At 48.8% G+C, this 20169-nt stretch overlaps 1 protein-coding gene across 1 annotated transcript in view; it reads right to left on the bottom strand.

Moving 5' to 3' along the window:
- LOC116958613 (von Willebrand factor A domain-containing protein 5A-like) overlaps positions 1 to 20169 on the bottom strand; it is a 53890-nt gene that overhangs the window by 6824 nt on the left and 26897 nt on the right. The window contains exons 6-11 of the mRNA XM_076057274.1: positions 12988 to 13069; positions 12408 to 12628; positions 12152 to 12240; positions 11680 to 11824; positions 8448 to 8527; positions 787 to 901 (exon numbers count right to left, since the gene is read on the bottom strand). Of these exons, the coding sequence (XP_075913389.1) occupies positions 787 to 901; positions 8448 to 8527; positions 11680 to 11824; positions 12152 to 12240; positions 12408 to 12628; positions 12988 to 13069 (732 nt within the window). The remainder of the gene's footprint in view (positions 1 to 786; positions 902 to 8447; positions 8528 to 11679; positions 11825 to 12151; positions 12241 to 12407; positions 12629 to 12987; positions 13070 to 20169) is intronic.

Raw genomic sequence — 20169 nt, 5'->3', positions numbered from 1 at the left:
GAGAGAGAGATGGACAGCGCGAGTGAGAGGGATAGAGAGGTGGGAAGAGAGAGTGAGAGGGAACGACAGGTAGAGGCAGAGGGGGCGGGGGGAGAAGAAGGGAGAGCGAGAGAGAGGGAGGGAGACAGGGAGGTTCAGAAAATGGTCACTGGTGTTGACCGTGAGCGGGAACCGAATGAACTGGTCCTGGGTCTCCCCTAGGTCGAAAGACTGAGAGACACAGAGACACAGGGAGAGAGAGAAAGACAGAGACAGAGAGGGATACAGAGACACAGCGACAGAGACACAGAGACAAGACAGATTGATACAAAGACAGAGAAACACGGAGAGAGGCAGACATGGAGAGAGACAGAGAAAGAAAGAGACAGAGAGAGACGGAGAAAGAGACAGAGAGACTTAGTGACAAAGAGACAGATACAGAGAGCGACAGACAGAGAGAGACACAGCGATAGACAAAGAAAGACAGAGACACAGAGAAAAACAGAGATACAAAGAAAGACAAATACACAGAGTGACAGAGAGACAGAGAGATATCAAGACAGAGGGATACAGCGACAGACAGCCAGAGAGAGAAAGAGACACAGGAACAGACAGAGACAGAGAGAGACGCAGATATACTGATACAAAGACAGAGAGACACAGAGACAGAGAGACACAGAGACAGACAGCCAGAGAGACAGAGAGAGACGCCCAGTCCCCGGGCGTCTGAGCGGCACTGTCTCAGCTGCGGGGTCTCCGTGTTGGCAGTTTTCAGTCTGAGCGGACCTAGGGGCACACGGCACTCACCTTGCCCTGCAGACGCTCCTTGCCGGTGATGAACTCGGCCGTCCCTCCACCGCTGGCGGCGATCCCCTTGATCAGCTCCGTGGAGGCACCGTCACCGATTCCAAAGGAGAAGCAGCTGCAGACACAGAGACACACAGAGACACACAGAGACACACAGAGACAAAGATCCCCCTTATAGCCTTAACAGACTGCAGGGGCAAGTGCTGTTAGCGAGCACCTATTAAGACCGGAACGGTACACGAGGGGGTGGGTGGCCAGCACCAGGCCCGACCGCCTTTGTCTCCCTAGTGGCGATATTTACACACCGCACCAGGTACTCATTTGAGGCTGAGTCGACCTAGGGGAGGCCCGGGACCGGTTCAGATAATCGTCACTGGTGTTGGCCGTGAGCGGGAATCGAACCCGGGTCGCCAGGTTCATAGCGCAGCGCGCTAACCGCTACACTGTCGCTCCCCACACACACGCACACAGACACACGGACACACATATACACAACAACAACCGCCATTCGCCACTAAGTGGCGGTGACGTCACCACGACGCTTGTGCCAGGCTATGTGCACGTTGAGGCCACGGGAAGTGTTGAACGCCCGCTGGCAGGAGGTCACGGGGCAGACCCAGGTGCCACGGGTCGACTGACTGAGACGACTGGCCGATGCACCACCTGTGCCCCCTACTGTGCCAACCTGCTGTGCTTTAGCCACTCGGCGCTCTGCTCGTTGTTGTGAGCGTCGCTCCTCCGCCCTCCGTTGTTGTTGGAGGACGACTGCCGCCAACTGCCCAGTAGCGTCCTTCACGAGCCTCCTCCACAGAGGCCGATCTTGACACCGCTGGTACCAGTCATCGGCAAGTCCACTCAGCTCCACGTCCTCCTGTACCACATCACTCCATCTCTTCTCGAGCCCGTGCCGCGCCTGTTTAGCCCCCTCAATCCGGCCAAACAAAAGCTGTTTCGGCATGCGGTGGCTGGGCATGCAGGCTACATGACCCAGCCAACGCAGCCTTGCCTGCCGGAGGAGCTCACCGATGGAAATTTAGATAGATCCTTTATTGTCATTGTCACCAGTACAACGAAATTTTAAATGCTCACCAGTCAGTGTATCATTCATAAATTTAAATAAATAAAACAATAAATAAAAATATAATATAATAAAAAAAATTATATATAAAAACTGCCCAAGTATACCCACATACCCACATTTTGTCATTGCACATCCCTATTTTACAGTCAATTGTAAACAGTGTTACTTAATAATTAATTAGCAGTAGTGAGTGTGGTCATTGCTGTAGGATAAACGCAGTGTTTGAATCTGTTTGTCCTTGCTTTGACTGATCTGAATCGTCTGCCTGATGGCAACAGCTCAAACAGAGAGTGTCCAGGGTGAGAAGAGTCCTTTATAATGTCGTGCGCTCTTTTGATGCAACGGGAGCTGTGTAGTTCTTCCAGTGTGGGGAGAGGGCATCCGGCGATTTTTTGGGCCGTGTTGATGACCCTCTGCAGTGCTTTCCTCTGAGCCACTGTGCAGCTGGTGTACCAAACACAGATGCAGTATGTAAGAATGCTCTCGATGGAAGCTTGGTAGAAGGACACCAGCGGTTTCTGCGTGATGTTATTCTTCCTGAGTATTCTCAGGAAGTAAAGTCTCTGCTGGGCCTTTTTCAGTAGCTCGGAGGTGTTGGCGCTCCAGGTCAGGCCCTCCCCAATGTGGCACTCCCAGGAAGCGGAAGTCTGCCACCCTCTCCACACAGTCCCCGTTGGTGGTTAGTGGTGGAGTGTCCGTTTTCTTTCTCCTGTAGTCTATTATGAGCTCCTTGGTCTTTGCGGTGTTAAGGAGCAGGTTGTTGCTCCTGCACCTTGCTGTCAGCCGCTCCACCTCGTCCCTGTAGGAAGACTCATCCCCCCCCCCCAGAGATGAACCCCACCACTGTGGTGTCATCAGCAAACGTCACAATGGTGTTGCTATGGTGGACGGGGGCACAGTCATGTGTGTAGAGGGAGTAGAGCAGGGGGCTCAGTACACAGCCCTGGGGGGAGCCAGTACTGAGGCTCAGGGCCGTGGATGTACGACGGCCCACTCTGACCCTCTGTCTGCGGCCCGAGAGGAAGCTATGTATCCACATGCAGGTGGAATGTGGAAGCCCCAGGTCGCCCAGTTTTACCACCAGTTTGTGTGGCAGGATGGTGTTGAACGCAGAACTGAAATCCATGAAGAGCATCCGCACACAGCTCCCCTGCTGCTCCAGGTGTGACAGTGCAGCACGTAGTGCTGTGGCCACGGCGTCCTCCGTGAATCGGTTCGCTCTGTAGGCAAACTGGCGGGGGTCAAGGCTTCGGGGAAATGTTGCAATGATGTGACTCCGGACAAAGTTTTTCAAAGCACTTCATCACCACTGGCGTCAGTGCTACTGGCCGGTAGTTGTTGAGGCTGGAAATGTGGGGGGGTTTTTTCGGCAGGGGGACTATGGTGGTGGACTTTAGGCAGGGTGGTACCGTGGACTGTTCCAGAGACAGGTTGAAAATCCTTGTGAAGACTCCAGGCAGCTCGTCAGCACAGTCCATCAGCACACGTCCCGGGACGCCGTCAGGTCCCGCAGCCTTCCTCGTGTTGATGGCCCACAGCGTGAGCCTCACCTCGTGCTCCTCTACGTTGAGGTTCCAGCTGCCGTGGACCGTGGGGGTTTGGTGATGCTGTCCCTGGTGGTGTCACCTCAAAGCGGGCAAAGGAGAGGTTCAACTCCTCTGCCAGAGCGGTGTCACCATCAGCAGCTCCGAGGTTGGCCCTGTAGTTGGTGAGGTGCTGAACTCCCTGCCACACCTGCCTGCTGTCGTTACTGTCCAGGCGTTCCTCAATCCTCCTCCTGTAGTCTGCTTTGGCCTCACGGATGCCTCTCTTCAGGTTAGCTCGGGCTGTGCTGTAGAGAGCTTTATCTCGAGATTTGAAGGCGATGTTCCTCTCCTTCAGCAGCTGCTGGACCTCCCGGGTCATCCAGGGCTTCTGGTTGGGGTAGACCCGAATGCGTTTGTCCACAGTGACAGTGTCTATGCAGTTTTTAATGTAGCACAATACACTGTCTGTGAACACCTCCAGGTCCTGATGTTCGAATAGCCCCCAATTGATCCTATCAAAGCAGTCCTGCAGCTGTTGGGTGGTACCCTCAGGCCAGGTGGTGACAGTTTTTGTGATGGTTGGAGCCGTTTTCTTGATGGGGGCGTATACAGAGATCAAAAGCAGGGGACAAATGGTCAGACTGGCCCAGGTGTGGTAGTGGTCTAGCCCTGTAGCCTAGTTTGATGTTGGTGTAGACCTTGTCCAGAGTCTGAGTTCCCCTAGTAGCACACTTAACATGCTGGTGGGATTTAGGGAGCGCTGCCTTTAAGTCTGCATGGTTGAAATCCCCTGCTATAACCTGCACAGCGTCAGGATACTTGCTCTGCTGAATGCTAATGCTGCCATGTAAAAGTCCAATAGCTGAGTTAGCATTGGCATCCGGTGGGATGTAAACAGAGGTTATCATGACCACAGTAAACTCTCTTGGGAGGTAAATGGGCCTACATTTAACAGTCACATACTCCAGATCTGGTGAGCAGTGGTTGTCTACAGTCACTGTGTTAGTACACCAGCTGTTATTCACGCACACACAGAGCTCCCCTCCTCTGCTCTTACCGGAGACAACTGTTCTGTCATGGCGCTGTGCTGTATAGCCTTCTAGCTCAATGGCTGTAGTCTGTAGCCTCAGTTCATCCATTTTGTTCGCGAGGGATCTGGCATTCGTGAGAAATAGGCTGGGTAGCGGTGGTTTGAGTGGCTGCCTCCGTAGCCTGGCTAGCGCACCGGCCCTGCAGCCTCGCTTCTGCCTTCTCTCTCTACGCCACCTTCGCCTCCTCCCTGCCGGGATGATGATCCACGGAGAGCCGGGGCTCCTCGCTAACTCCACCGGAATCTTGTGAAGACGGAGAAACTCGCTTGTAACACTCCGTTCGTAACATAGTCCGATCTTAAGGAGATCGTGCCGGCTAAAGGTGTTACTCGCCCGACAAAATGTACACAAAACAAGACATAATGCGTACATAAACAACCATACAAGGCACCGACCGGGTAGATACTGAGCTGCTGCAGCTGTGTGCGCCGCCATCTTCCACATTCGATTAAGTAGAAGTCCAGATATTTCGAAGATTTGTGAGCTCCTCACACAATCCAGCCTGGTTAAACCCAGGATGGATCGTTGGCAGGCCAGCCTAAATGTTTCCAATCGATGAAGATGTTCCATTAGAGGAGTCCACGTTTTGCAAACATAGAGAAGGGAGGGCATGACCTTAGCTGAGAAGACCCCAAACTTCTGGCGCGGTAAACCAAGTAGCTTCCACACAGCGTTATGCAGCTGATGAAATTATATTGTCACTTGGCTGATTCAGCTTGAGACCTCTGCTGTCAAGCTGGAGCCGGTCATGAGCACCCTGTCCAGGTATGGAAAACTCTCCACTCTGTCCACATCACCAATTGGGAGTTTTGGGGGTGGAGTGTTTGATGGCACAAAATAACCAGGCATGTGCTTAGTTTTGTTGTTGCTGATGGTAAGGTTCCACCTTTTAGTGGCCCGCTCCAGGTTCAGCAGCAGCGCCTCTAACTCCTCCTCTAAGTGAGCAGCAATCACCAGATCATCAGCATACATAACGTGGTTGACCAATAGGGAGCCATCTATTAACCGCACCAGGGCATCGATCAGCCATCAAAGACTTCACTAACTACGTGGTTGGAATAGATGTAAACTAATGTGAGAGTCAAATGACATCTCTGTCGCACCCCAAGGTGAACAGGGAATGGGTCCGACTCCGAGGCCTGCCCACCATCATGAAGGTCCTTAATTATTGTGAGCACAGAGTCAGGGACTCTGAAAGCAAAAAGAACAACCCAGAGCCCAGGCCTACTGATGGTATCATAGGCCTTTACCAGGTCAATAAATTTGAGATGAATGTCCTGTTGGAATTACCTACACCTCTGCTGTAGCAGACAGACAGAAAATATGGCATCTGTGCTGGAACACCCTGGCCTGAAACCACATTGGGGCTCTGCAAGCCTCTCCTCAGCGTGCCTGGCAAGGCGATGTTGAATAATCATTGCCAGGACCTTTCCCAGTACACTGAGGAGGGAGATGTCCTTGTAGTTGTTACAGGCTGTGCGGTCCCCCTTCTAAAAGAGGGGGGCCATCAGGGCATCCTTCCATTCCTGCGGAACCTGTTCAGTGGTCCAGACTGTTATTATGATGTCATGTAGAGCAGAGATTATCTCTGCTTGCAGCATTTCCTGGTCTAAGACTCTAGGTTCTCTTCTGTACTTCCTCAATAGATGGCACTTGAAGCAGTCACTCACAGCGGGTGACTACTTCTTCCAATATTTGAGTTTGCCTCATGATGTTTTCCAGGCTGAGGGATTTCCCCTTCCCCCAAGACTTACAGAAATGCTCAGAAAATCTGCAAACATATAGCTGGGGGTCAGAGATTTGATCACCGTTATTTCCCATAATGATAGTGATAGGTGTGGTGCTGCCAGTTACTTTATTGATGGAGTTAAAGAGTGATTTGTGATCACGGGGTATTGAGGCAGACTCCATCTCCTCAGTAACCTATGACCACCACCGATCCTTGCAGCGCCTCATGGCTATTTCGAAACTCCGAGCGAAGACTGCAGTAAGCCCACTCATTCTCTGATGTGGGATGCTGGATACGGTGGAAATGGGCCTGTCGCGTTTTCTGAGCCAGCAAGAACATCTCCTTTGTCAGCCAGGGTCTCTGTGGAGATTTGGACCGTGTACCAAAGCAGCTATTGCAGCTTTATGAGCCACGGGTCCTAAACCTCGCCAATTTCTCCTCAAGCATTAGGAGGCAGGGGGGAACGATGCCAACCCCAGCTGCAAGCGCTAAATTCTCACTTGCAACTTTCATCAGCTAGCTGAAACCAGGCCACTGTGGTTTTGAATGGGGTCCTGGGTGTACACCCACCACCGGAGTAGAAGAATGGCAGGCGCATCTTACAGATGACAAGCCGATGGTCAGTTGGGCAGATCAGCTCGATGGTAGGTGCTAGTGTCAAGGATATCCAGTAGATGTGTTTGGTTACACCTGGCGTGCATCCGTGATGCTGACAGATGCACCCATGCTCGAACAGCGTGTTGGTAATTATAAGCACATGGGTTGTACAGGAGTCTAGTAGCCTACTATTGTTATGGAGCTGATCTGGCCCATGCCTTCAAATCACTCCAGCCAAGTTGTCAGCATCATGACCGACTCGGGAATTAAAGTCACCCAACAGGATGACTCTATCCTGAGGGGCCACTTTAGCTAGCACCTGTGACAGGAGCTCATAGAAGGCATCTGACTCATCAGCCTTGCCTGCATCCCTCGACGGATGTTCGTCTTCGGCGGGGGTATAAGTAACCACGACCACCACTCCTCGTCTCCGGTTGATGGAAGGCGTGCCCAAAGTAGCCTGGGGCTTAGAGCATCCCACACCTCACCACCACGCTCCCACGTCCCCTTGATTATTTTGTTCAGAAGAAGAGCCACACCCTGTTGTTTGGCAGTCTCCTGCCCCGAGTAGAGGACTGTCCACCCCTAATGGTGGCAGGCGCCAGAACCGGTCCACCATACCTCCTGAATACCGCAGAGATCCAGGCGGTAGTGGTCCAACTCCCGCTAGAGGAGTGGCAGCCTCTCCTCCGCAGTGAGCGTTCGAACATTCCACGTGGCCACCCGCAGTGGCTTTTTGCTGTTTCTGGAGGAACCCCGAGGGTAAGGTTTCAGTTTCCTGGCTCCACCAAATGGGGTTTGGCCAGGAGACGTCATAGACGCCTGTCCCCCGGTGCACAAGCTTAGCTAGATATTTTTTGTTCGTAGTGTCATGCTAATCTGTTTGAAGGTGGAGGGGTTACCAGCCCCTCGTACCCGTTCAGAGGCCCTCTTGGCTGCTGTGGTGGCTACAAATGCCATGAGGGGAATTAGTCCTCCCCCCATGGCACTGCTCACAGCGTTCCTGTCCGGCACCACCGAGGAGGTAGGGGGTTGTTTTGCCGGATACAGAAGCACACACACAGATGCACACACACAGAAACACACACAAAGATCCACACACAAATCTCCCATGTAGCCTCTAACAGACCGTAGGGGCAATTGCTGTTAGCGAGCACCTATAAACACAGAGGCAAATATCACCCATGTAGCCTCTAACAGACTGTTGGGGCAAGTGCTGTTAGTAGAGGGCAGTAGCCCCGATGAAGGCTGGCACTGTGGGACACCAGGAGGTGAGTGAGTGGACGAGTGAGTGAGTAGCTGCATGAGTAGCTGAGTGAGTTAACTAGTGAGTGAGTAGCTGAGTGAGTGGCTGAGTAAGTGAAAAGCTGAGTGAGTGAACTAAATAGTAAGTAGCTGAGTGAGTGAGTAGCTGAGTAAGTGAGGTGCTGAGCGAATTAACTAGTGAGTGAGTGAACCATTGAGCTAACTAGTGAGTGAACTAGTTGGTCAGTGAACTAGTGAGTGAACTAGTGAGTTAACTATTGAGTGAGTTAACTAGTGAGTGAGTTAACTAGTGAGTGAACGAGTGAGTTAGCTTTTGAGTGAGTTGACTAGTGAGCGAACCAGAGAGTGAACTAGTGAGTAGTAAGTCTAACCGATGGTTGCTTGCGTTCTCCTTCACCAGGGTGATGACATCACGGGTGTTGGACACTTCCCCATCGGTCAGCACCATCAACTATGACATCACAACATCACAACACCATTAACTATGAAATCACATCATCACAACACCATGAACTATGACATCATAACACCGTCAACTATGACATTACATCGTCAAAGCAACATAAACTATTACATCACAACACCGTCAACTATAACAGTACAACCTCCCTACTATACACTACACTGCTATACAGTACACTACTATACACAACACTATGATACAATACTATACGCTAATATACACTACACACTACTATACACTCCCTACTGCTATACACTACACTACTATATAATACACTACTATACACTGCACCACTATACACTGCACTATACACTACACTATGTAACACTACACTATTATACACTACTTCACACGATATACTACTATACACTGTCACTACTATACAATACTATAGACTAATCACTACTCGGCACTATACACGACTTTACACTACACTACCATACACTACACAATTATAAACTACTAAACACTATGATACACGATACACTGCGATACACTACTATACACTACGATACACTATACACTACTATACACTACACACTACTATACACAACACTGCTTTACACTGCACTACTATAAACTACACAAATATACACTACACACGCCACGAAGGGACGTGGGTGGGGAGGGGAGGGCTAAGTTAAGCCGCCTTTTGTTATGCTGTTATGCTGTTGGCAGAACGAATTCTTCGGCAGTGGCTGATCATTGTCTCAACACAGCAGGTTATCATGACATTGTTTTCTCCGATATCAAAGTACTACGCAAACCTCCCAGTTAATTACCAAAGATTTCTCCATGAAGCCATCCAAATATAAAACAAACATAGACACAACTTCAACCGAGAGGATGGCTTTAAATTGAGCAACCATTGGAAAGATGTCATCAACCAAGTCAAACTTTAGCTGCCTTATAATTGTACAGCCGTTTCCGTTTCTACCAGTGGGTTGTACTCGCTCTCGTGCAGCGCGCCATCGCTCCCCCCGAACCCCCTGCAGGATAACAAAAGGCGGCTTAACTTAGCCCCTCCCCCTCCCCACCTACGTCCCTTCCTGGCTCCTCCCCCCCCCCCCCCTTAACCTGTGTATATAATCCCGGGTGTCTCAGAGCTCCTCACTTGATACAGATATTCTGCTGTGACTGTTCCACCTGAAGACGGAAGCTTGTGTTGCCTCCGGAACGTCGTGATTTAATTTAGTTGTTTTCATTTATTTTATTTTACCTACTATACACGACACTAGTATACACTACTATACACGATATACTACTATACACTACACTAGTATACACTACACTATACACTACACTACTATACACTACACTAGTATACACTACACTATACACTACACTACTATACACTACACTAGTATACACTACTATACACTACACTACTATACACTACACTAGTATACACTACTATACACGATATACTACTATACACTACACTAGTATACACTATACACTACACTACTATACACTACACTAGTATACACTACACTATACACGATATACTACTATACACTACACTAGTATACACTACTATACACGATATACTACTATACACTACACTAGTATACACTACACTATACACTACACTACTATACACTACACTAGTATACACTACTATACACTACACTACTATACACTACACTAGTATACACTACACTATACACTACACTACTATACACTACACTAGTATACACTACACTATACACGATATACTACTATACACTACACTAGTATACACTACTATACACGATATACTACTATACACTACACTAGTATACACTACTATACACTACACTACTAAACACTACACTACTATACACTACACTAGTATACACTACTATACACTACACTACTATACACTACACTAGTATACACTACTATACACGATATACTACTATACACTACACTAGTATACACTACTATACACGATATACTACTATACACTACACTAGTATACACTACTATACACGATATACTACTATACACTACACTAGTATACACTACTATACACGATATACTACTATACACTACACTAGTATACACTACTATACACGATATACTACTATACACTACACTAGTATACACTACACTATACACGATATACTACTATACACTACACTAGTATACACTACTATACACTACACTAGTGTGTAGAAGGGCTTGTTGCTGGCAGTGAAGGGTATCTGCAGTTGCAGCAGCCCTGACTGACATCAGGTCACGTGATAGACCAGAGAGAGGGATGTAGGGGAAAGGTTACAGAAGGGCCACGTGAGGGCAGCGCAGGAACCCGCTGGTAGGTTCTAGAAAGGGGGCGTGGCCGGGGCGGAGCGAGGCCACGCTGGGAGCATAAAAAGTGACCCCGAACGGGAGGTCGGCGCTGGCGTTTGGAGGGATCCGGTCGTGCTGCTGGAGTCTTTGTGGCCGTCTCCGTCATCACCATCTTGGTGCCGTCAGTCAAGCAGTCTGCCAGCTGTCCTGACTAGGAGCTGTAAAGGCTGTTAGTAAAGAGAGTGCCTCCTACTCTTAGTGTCTCTGAGTCAGTCACTACACTAGTATGCACTACTATACACTACTGTACACTAGTCACTACTATACACTATTCACTACTATACACTACTATGCACTATTCACTACCATACACTACTATATACTATACACCACTTCACATTACTTTACACTCTACACTACTAAACACTACACTGCTATATACTACACTAGTATACACTACACTACTACACACTACACTATACACGACACTACTAGACATTACACTACCATAAACTACTATACACAGCACTACTATACACTGTACTACTATACACTACTATATGCTGTGCTCAACTTGGTGGAAACAATCGGGGTTAAATTAGATACTCAACTAAGCGCTAAACCACTGAGGCCGAAGACAACCATAGCCGTTACCAGCACGGCGGTCGTTACACTCGGACTGTAAGCACGTTCGGATATATAAAGCTCAACTCACCTGAACAATGGATCTCTCCAAAGAGCTTCTTTGCACGACTCAACATTAGGCCACTCGAAGACACTGAAACTACTCCACCACCCCACTTGCTCTGGATCACAATGGACCGGCCGAAGCAAGGGGTGGTATCGGGCAGGACCGCGCCACTCGCCTGCCGGGGGTGTTCCGGCCGGCACGCCGAGCGGTAGATGGCCTCCAGAGGCTCCAGGATCTCGGTGCCCCTCAAGTCGGCGCTCATCTCCTTGACGAGCTTCAGCGCCTCCGCCATGCTCGCCTGTGAATACTTGCGGCTCTTCCTGGGCGGGGAGGGGAGGGGGGCGGTACAGAAAGCGGGATAGAGACGTCTGCTCATCACTGTGGCAAGTACAGTCTCCACTGCCTCCCTCTCTCTCCACTCCATCCCCCATTTACTCCCTCCCCCCTCCACTCGCTCTCTCATTCCCTCCCTCCACTCCCTGCCACCTCCACTCCCTCCCTCTCCATCGCACCTCCACTCCCTTCCACATCTCTCCGCTCCTTCCTCCTCCCTCCACGCCCTCCCAAACCTCCATTCCCTCCTCCACTCCGTCCACTTCCTCCCACCTCTCCTAGGGGTTGGGTGCTTGGGGCTGGGGGTGGCTCACGGGAAGAAGCTGTTGTAGCTGCTTCCGAATGCGTAGACGTTGAAGAAGCAGCCGAGAGGCAGACTCTTCAGCAGCAACATCAGCGTCTCCTGCATGGGGGAAGCATGACATTGACATGGGGGAAGCATCATGTTAACATTCATACGCACAGACCCACAGACTCGCCACACAGAGACCCACAGACTCACCATACAGACACCCACAGACTCATTACACAGACACACACACACAAATGGTCCCACAGCAGCGAGCCCACCTTGGCGCTGTGGATACGAGTCTCCCTCCCTCCTCTGCCGTCATTGACCATGGGGAATTCCATGCTGCCGGAGCAGTCCACCAGGAAGATGAACTCCCCCTTTTGAGTCAACGCCTTCGCCAGGGTGGTCGTCTTCCCTCGCGCCCCCTTGGCGGACTTTGTCTTTCCCGTGCCGAGAAAGAAGTTCAGCATGGCCACTGTGTCACTCATCAGAGTGGAGGCTGGGAGGGAGGAGGAGTAGGATGATGAGGAGGGGGTAGGATGAGGGGAGGAGGGGGGGAAGGGGGAGGGAAGGGGAGGGTGGAGAGAAGAGGATGGGGAGGGAGCGAAGGAGAGGCGGGGGCGGAGGATGGAGGGGGTCGCGTTTTTTTCAGAGCGTCTGCAAAATCGTGAAAACTTCAAACGTCCCATTGTGTTTTCCCTTACTCTTTTTGCGTCTCGCATTTGTGTAGCGTGAACGGTCTTCCATCGCACTACTCCTTGGTCATTTGCGGAGTGGGGTTTTGTCACCATCGGGTTCAATTTGTGCGCGTTGTATGAGGAATGCGGCGGTAGGCGGTAGACGCTCACCGAACGCCACCGGCATCTTCAGGGCTCTGCTTTCTGTCAGGCTGTGGCTGGTGTTCCGCCACGCCCAGCTCACCAGGTATTCCGGTGCCTTCCTGGAGCAGTGGGTGGCAGAGGATGCTGTGTTGCTTCGTACTGCTGGTTATGGTGGACTGAGCTGGGCCAACTCCTTGCGGCAGAAACTCGCTGTTTATAGATGTATCGCCCGCTCCTTTTTCTATCATGGGCACATTCATTTTATTTGGTGTAGGAGGTCATGGGTTCGATCCTGACCCGGGCGAGACATTAACTACCTCGCCTAGCCTGTAGGAGGTCGTGGGTTCTATCCCGACCCTGATGATATGTTGACTACCTCGACTGGTACGCGAGGGGGTCGTGGGTTCGATCGTGAACCTGACGATGGCGCTTGTAAATTTAGTTTTTGCGTGTCTCTCTCTCTCTATCTCCTTGGTGAGATGTTAACAACCGCACCTGGTACGCAGGAGATCGTGGATTGGATCTTGTCCCTGATGAGATGTAAACTACCTTGCCTGGTGAACAGGAGGCTGTTGGTTCGATCCTGATTAGATGTTAACTACCTTGGCTGATATACAGGAGTTTGTAGGTTCGATCCTGACCCTGACGATGCCTGTTGCATATTTGGAGTTTGTGCGTCTCTCTCTCCCCGTGGTGAGATGTTAATTACCTTGCCTGATATGCAGGAGGTCGTGGGTTGTTGTGAGGGCTTAGATACAGCGACGATAGTGGGAGGGGTTATGAGGTGACCTGCAGCGGGATGAGTGACTGGGTGAGTGACTGGGTAAGTGAGTGAGTGTATGGGTGAGTGAGTAACTGGGTGAGTAAATTACTGCATGAGGAACAGGTGGGTGGGTGAGTGAGTGAATAAATAAGTGACTGGGTGGGTGAGTGAGTGACGAGGTAGGTGAGTGACTAAGTGGGTGAGTTAGTGAGTGAGTGAGTGAGTGACGAGGAGAGTTACATGTCAGTGAGTGACCAAAATAACTTAGTCATTGCTGTAGCATGTCAACCCAACTACATTACTCTGAATTATCTAGGTGAGCGAGTGTGTGAATGAGCGATTGGGCAGGTGAATGAATCACTGGGTGACTAGGTGGCTTATTGACTGACACTTCACGTGGCCTGGCACAATTGACGTGGTTACGTCACCACCACTTAGTGAATAGCGGTTGTTGTGTTTCTGTGTGTGTGTGTCTGTGTGTTTGTGTCTCTGTGTGTATCTGTGTATTTCTGTGTGTGTATCTGCGTGTGCATCTCTGTGTGTGTCTCTGTGTGTGTGTGTCTGTCTGTCTGGCAAAACAACCCCCTACCTCCTTGTGGTGCCGGACGGGCAAAGCTGACGTGGACAGTGCTGTGGGGATGGATGGCCAATTCCGATTGGCCTTTCCCCACATGGCGTCTTTGACAACCACAGTGGCTAAATGGGGGCTCTGGACGGGTGCGAGGGTCTGGCAACCCCTCCACCTTCAATAATTTACCACTAAACCATGACTGAAATATCTAAATAATAAGCTTGTGCTGGACGCCTCGGGGGGACAGGCGTCTATGACGTTTCCTGGCCAAACCCCAATTGGCGGAGCCAGGTGATTGAAAAAAGACACTACGTGTGGCCACGAGGAATGTTCGAACGCTGACTGCAGAGGAGAGGCTGCTACTCCTATGTCGGGAGCTGGATTGGTACCGCCTGGATCTCTGTGGCATTCAGGAGGTCCGGTGGACCGGCTCTGGCTCCTGCAATCATGAGGGGTGGACAGTTCTCTACTCGGGGCAGGAGACTGCCAAACAACAGGGTGTGGCTCTTCTTCTGAACAAAAGAATGAAGGGGGCGTGGGAGCATGGCGGTGAGGTGTAGGAAGCTGTAAGCCCCAGGCTACTTTGGGCTCGCCTTCCCATCAACCGGAGGCGAGGAGTGGTGGTCGTGGTTACTTTTGCCCCCACTCAAGACGAACATCCGTGGAGGGATGCAGGCAAGGCCGATGAGACAGATGCCTTCTATGCCCTCCTGTCACAGGTGCTGGCAAAAGTGGCACCTCGGAATAGAGTCATCTTGTTGGGTGACTTCAATGCCCGAGTTGGTCATGATGCTGGCACCTGGTCTGGAGTGAATGGAAGGCATAGCTAATGAAAGTTGCAAGCGAGAATTTCATCATCGCTTGCGGCTGGGGTTGGCTTCGTCCCCCACTCCTCCTGATGTCGAGCGTAAATGGGCGAGGTTTAGGACTGTGACTCATGCAGCTGCAATGGCTGCATTGGGTAACCAGTCCAGACCTCCCCAGAGATTCTGGCTGACAGAGGAGGTGTTTAGGATGGTTGAGAAAAAGTGACAGGCCCATTCTCATCGGCTACAGCATCCCACATCAGAGAATGAGGAGGCTTACCGCAGCCTTCGCTCGGAGGTTCGGAGAGCCGTGAGGCACTGCAAGGATGGGTGGTGGTCGTGGGTTGCTGACGAGATAGAGTCTGCATCAATGGCCCGTGATCACAAATCCCTTTTTAACTCCATCAAAAAGTAACCTGCAGCGCCACACCTACTACCATCAATAGGGGAAAGAACGGTGTTCCAATCTCCGACCCCCAGCAACAGATTTGCAGATTTGCTGAGCATTTCTGTGAGGATCTGGGGGAAGGGGAATGCCTCAGCCTGGGAAACATCATGGGACAAAGTGGGGATGACCTTGCTGAGGCTGTGTGCCTCAATTATTTAAGGAGGCAGTCACCCCCTGTGAGTGGATGGCTGAGGTGCCATCCGTTGAGGAAGTACTGAAGGCGATCCAGAGTCTGAGACCAGAAAAGGCACCGGGCAGAGATGATCTCCCAAGCAAAATGCTAAGGGAGGGTGGCGTTTGTGCACAGACTGCCCTACATGACATCATAACAACATATTCTTATTCTTTGGTTCTTTCGGTAAAGTCACGTTGAATGAGAATAAAATAATAAATTGATAAAATAAAATAACACAATAATATTCTCACGACGTTTCGGCCACAACACAAGCGGCCTTCATCAGGTGAAGGCGACGAGACTGTCTGGAGGACAGCGCTGGAGTGAGAAAGCCACGCTGAGATCACGACCGTTAAGCTGTGTGAAAAGAAACAAAGCGCCTTGACAAAGAAATTAGCATAAAATTTAGCATTGAAATGGCTGAGTGATTAGCTTGTGACTGGTCACAGAAAAGGCTATGTTAAAGTTAAAGCAAACACATCTGCAAAGGCACTCCTTGACAAAGGAATTAGCATAGAATTTAGCATTGAAATAGCTAAGTTAAAGTATACACATCCGCAGAGGCACTCCTTGACAAAGGAATTAGCATAGAATTTAGCATTGAAATAGCTGAGTGATTAGCTTGTAACTGGTCACAGAAATAGCTATGTTAAAGTCAGAGCATATACATTCACCGAGGCACCTAGTACAAATCAAACAGGAGAATTTAGCATTGAAATAACTAGGCGAATTTAGCATTGAAATAACTGAGTGATTAGCTTGTGACTGGTTACAGAAATGGCTATGTTGAAGTTAAGGCCTACACATCTGAGCTATTCACAGTAACTGGGTATACAATACAATATATAATGAATATTATATAGTGAACCAATAAAAAATACTAAAATATTAATTACCTCAATGTTATCAATAAACTCTATATTCTCCAATCAGCTAAGCTACCAACAATAAGTCGATATATATCACAATGCTATTTGGCGAAAAATGGGTGGATTCTTACCCTCAACTTTAGCACCACGGATAGCTATGGGTCCTGTTCAGACGGACGAGTTCATCCATGGTCGGAACAGAGGAGGGGGAGAGAGACAGCTGCGAGGCGCTGTTATACTCCATGTTGTAAACCATACCATTAACCGTGTTGTGAGAGATATTAAGAGTCAATGCCAGCGAAAGAGCTGTGGTCTTAGAGTCGCGGCATTTTTTATTGGTTCACTATATAATATTCATTATATATTGTATTGTATACCCAGTTACTGTGAATAGCTCAGATGTGTAGGCCTTAACTTCAACATAGCCATTTCTGTGACCAGTCACAAGCTAATCACTCAGTTATTTCAATGCTAAATTCGCCTAGTTATTTCAATGCTAAATTCTCCTGTTTGATTTGTACTAGGTGCCTCGGTGAATGTATATGCTCTGACTTTAACATAGCTATTTCTGCGACCAGTTACAAGCTAATCACTCAGCTATTTCAATGCTAAATTCTATGCTAATTCCTTTGTCAAGGGGTGCCTTTGCGATGTGTATTCTTTAACTTTAACATAGCCTTTTCTGTGACCAGTCACAAGCTAATCACTCAGCCATTTCAATGCTAAATTATATGCTAATTCCTTTGTCAAGGCGCTTTGTTTCTTCTCACACAGCTTAAAGGTCGTGATCTCAGCATGGCTTTCTCACTCCAGCGCTGTCCTCCAGACAGTCTCGTCCCCTTCACCTGATGAAGGCCGCTTGTGTTGTGGCCGAAACGTCGTGAGAATATTATTGTGTTATTTTATTTTATCAATTTATTATTTTATTCTCATTCTACGTGACTTTACCGAAAGAACCAAAGAAGATGAATCCTTGCAGTCACGAAAGCTTCAAATCGAAATTTAATCGCCTCTACGGAGAGGGATTCCACACCACCTTAAGATCATTCAACAGACTCCGGGATAAGAAGGCTCAACTAATCGAGTCTCTCACCTTTCTGAAGAGATGCCACAACTCTAAGGTAATACCAACCGCATTTACACTAACCTCTGCTGTTGCAACTTCTCTCAATGCAAAACGAATTCTAGCTAGAACTAGCTTCGCTCTTATCTCGGAAAAAATCAGACTTACACGCACCGAACTCGATCAGTTAGACAAGACACTCTACAAATCACACTTAACATTGACAGCAACAATGTCTACATCGGATTGGGAACATGTGGACAATATGACTACCTCTTCGGCTGCCACTATGTCGACCAAATGTAGGGACAATTTGATTTCTAAATTCAATCACCTCTCCAGCAAAAAATCGGATCCACACACCGAAAAGATAGAGGTCAACAAAGTCGTAATTAATCACAGTAACAGTTCCATTTCTGATGGTCTGAAATCCGTTGAAGCTAAAGGTCTAAACTTTGCTGTCACACCGAGACACTTACTGGTTAATGATATCATTGCCCATGTCGACGTTGCACTCAAGGGCTTGAGTCACATCGCTGCAGACGTAGCAAGATCTGAAATCGCTGCAACCCTCAAAAACGCTAAGTTGCCACCCAGCAACATCAGCAAAGATGAACGTTTTGAATTATCTCAATTAAAAAAGAGAGATGATATTGTCGTCCTCTCAGCCGACAAGGGCAATGCCACTGTCATCATGGACAAAACAGAATATAACAACAAAATTAAAGAACTACTCAACGATGGCAACTATAAAAATAAAAAGAGATCCCACCAACAGCCTGGTTACCAAAACGAACAAAATCATCTCTGATTCAACAGCATTAATTGATGAGACCAAACAGTTATCGTTGAAACCCTCTGCTGCCAGACCACCAAGATTATATGGCCTTCCAAAGATACACAAAGAAGATACACCCCTTCGTCTCATCGTCTCTACTATCAACTCCCCCACCTATAAACTGGCACGTTTTCTTGCTGATATACTGCGACCTTTCACTGGAAAAAACACCTCTGCAGTACTAAATTCTACTCACCTGGTATCGACAATCAAAGGCATTTCCCTGTCCCCAGACGACCTGCTTGTCAGTTTTGATGTGGTGTCCTTGTTCACCAAAGTCCCGGTACCTGACACCATCGCTATCATTGAAGACCTGGTTCATCAAGGACTGCATACTGATGTACCCCCCCTGGTGAGACATTGCTTAACCAACACATACTTCACCTGGAATGGAACTTTCTACAAACAAACTGAGGGCACCCCAATGGGCTCCCCCCTATCTCCGGTTGTAGCCAACGTATTCATGGAAAAAATTTGAAACTGACGCCAACCAGACTGCCACTCTGCGCCCGACCTTATGGAAGAGGTACGTGGATGACACCTTTGTCATCTCGCCACATGGCCAGCCTGCTCTAGACCAATTCCGCGACCACATCAATTCCATATACCGAGCCATCAGATTTACCATGGAGGTCGAAAAAGATGGCAAACTACCCTTTTTGGATGTCTTACTTAAAAGGAGACATGATGGTTCAATGAGCCACTCTGTCTACAGGAAAGCTACCCATACAGATGCTTACTTGAAACCGGATTCCCACCACCATCCATCCCAAAAGAACTCCCTCATCAAGACTCTATACCATAGAGCCCAATGCATTTCCGACCAGGAACACATTACCAGTGAACTCAAGCACGTACACCAGGCTCTCAGGGCTAATGGTTACTCCGACTACACAATCCGCAAAGCCATCACTCCAGTCATGAAGAAGGATCCTCTTGTGGAGCCACTCAAAACCATCACCTTACCCTACATTGCAGGGGTCACTAAAAATATCTCCAAAATCCTGAATAAACACAAGATCCAGGTCCGATTCAACACAGTACATAAAATCCGTGATCTAGTTCCACCTGTAAAAGATGCTGTTCCAGACATACAGTACAATATCTCGGACCGCATCCGCGAACATAAAGCAGACTTGAAACACGGTAGAACGAACTCCTCTGCCGTGGCAGATCACTGTTATAATTCAGTGGGCTCACATGACATTGACTTCTCCAAGACGGAGGTTTTTTGCAAACCAACTGGCTACCATGAGAGATTCGTTCATGAGGCCATTCACATATACAAGCACAGAGACAATTTTAACCGAGAAGATGGATTCTGGCTTAGTAACCATTGGAAAGATGTTTTAAACCATTTCCATTCTTAATTAATTGTATTTTACGATGACCTTCAGACCGCAGCTCTTTCGCTGGCATTGACTCTTAATACCTCTCACACCACGGTTAATGGTATGGTTTGCAACATGGAGAATAACAGCGCCTCGCAGCTGTCTCTCTCCCCCTCCTCTGTTCCGACCATGGATGAACTCGTCCGTCTGAACGGGACCCGTAGCTATCCGTGTTGCTAAAGTTGAGGGTAAGAATCCACCCATTTTTCGCCAAATAGCATTGTGATATATAACGACTTATTGTTGGTAGCTTAGCTGATTGGAGAATATAGAGTTTATTGATAACATTGAGGTA

This window comes from Petromyzon marinus, chromosome 80, assembly GCF_048934315.1.
Source record: "Petromyzon marinus isolate PM22_M1 ecotype Great Lakes invasive population chromosome 80, UKy_Petmar_22M1.pri1.0, whole genome shotgun sequence".
Classification (NCBI taxonomy): domain Eukaryota; kingdom Metazoa; phylum Chordata; class Hyperoartia; order Petromyzontiformes; family Petromyzontidae; genus Petromyzon; species Petromyzon marinus.
Note: the sequence above shows the minus strand (reverse complement) of the source record. Positions and strands in the feature narration are given on the sequence as shown.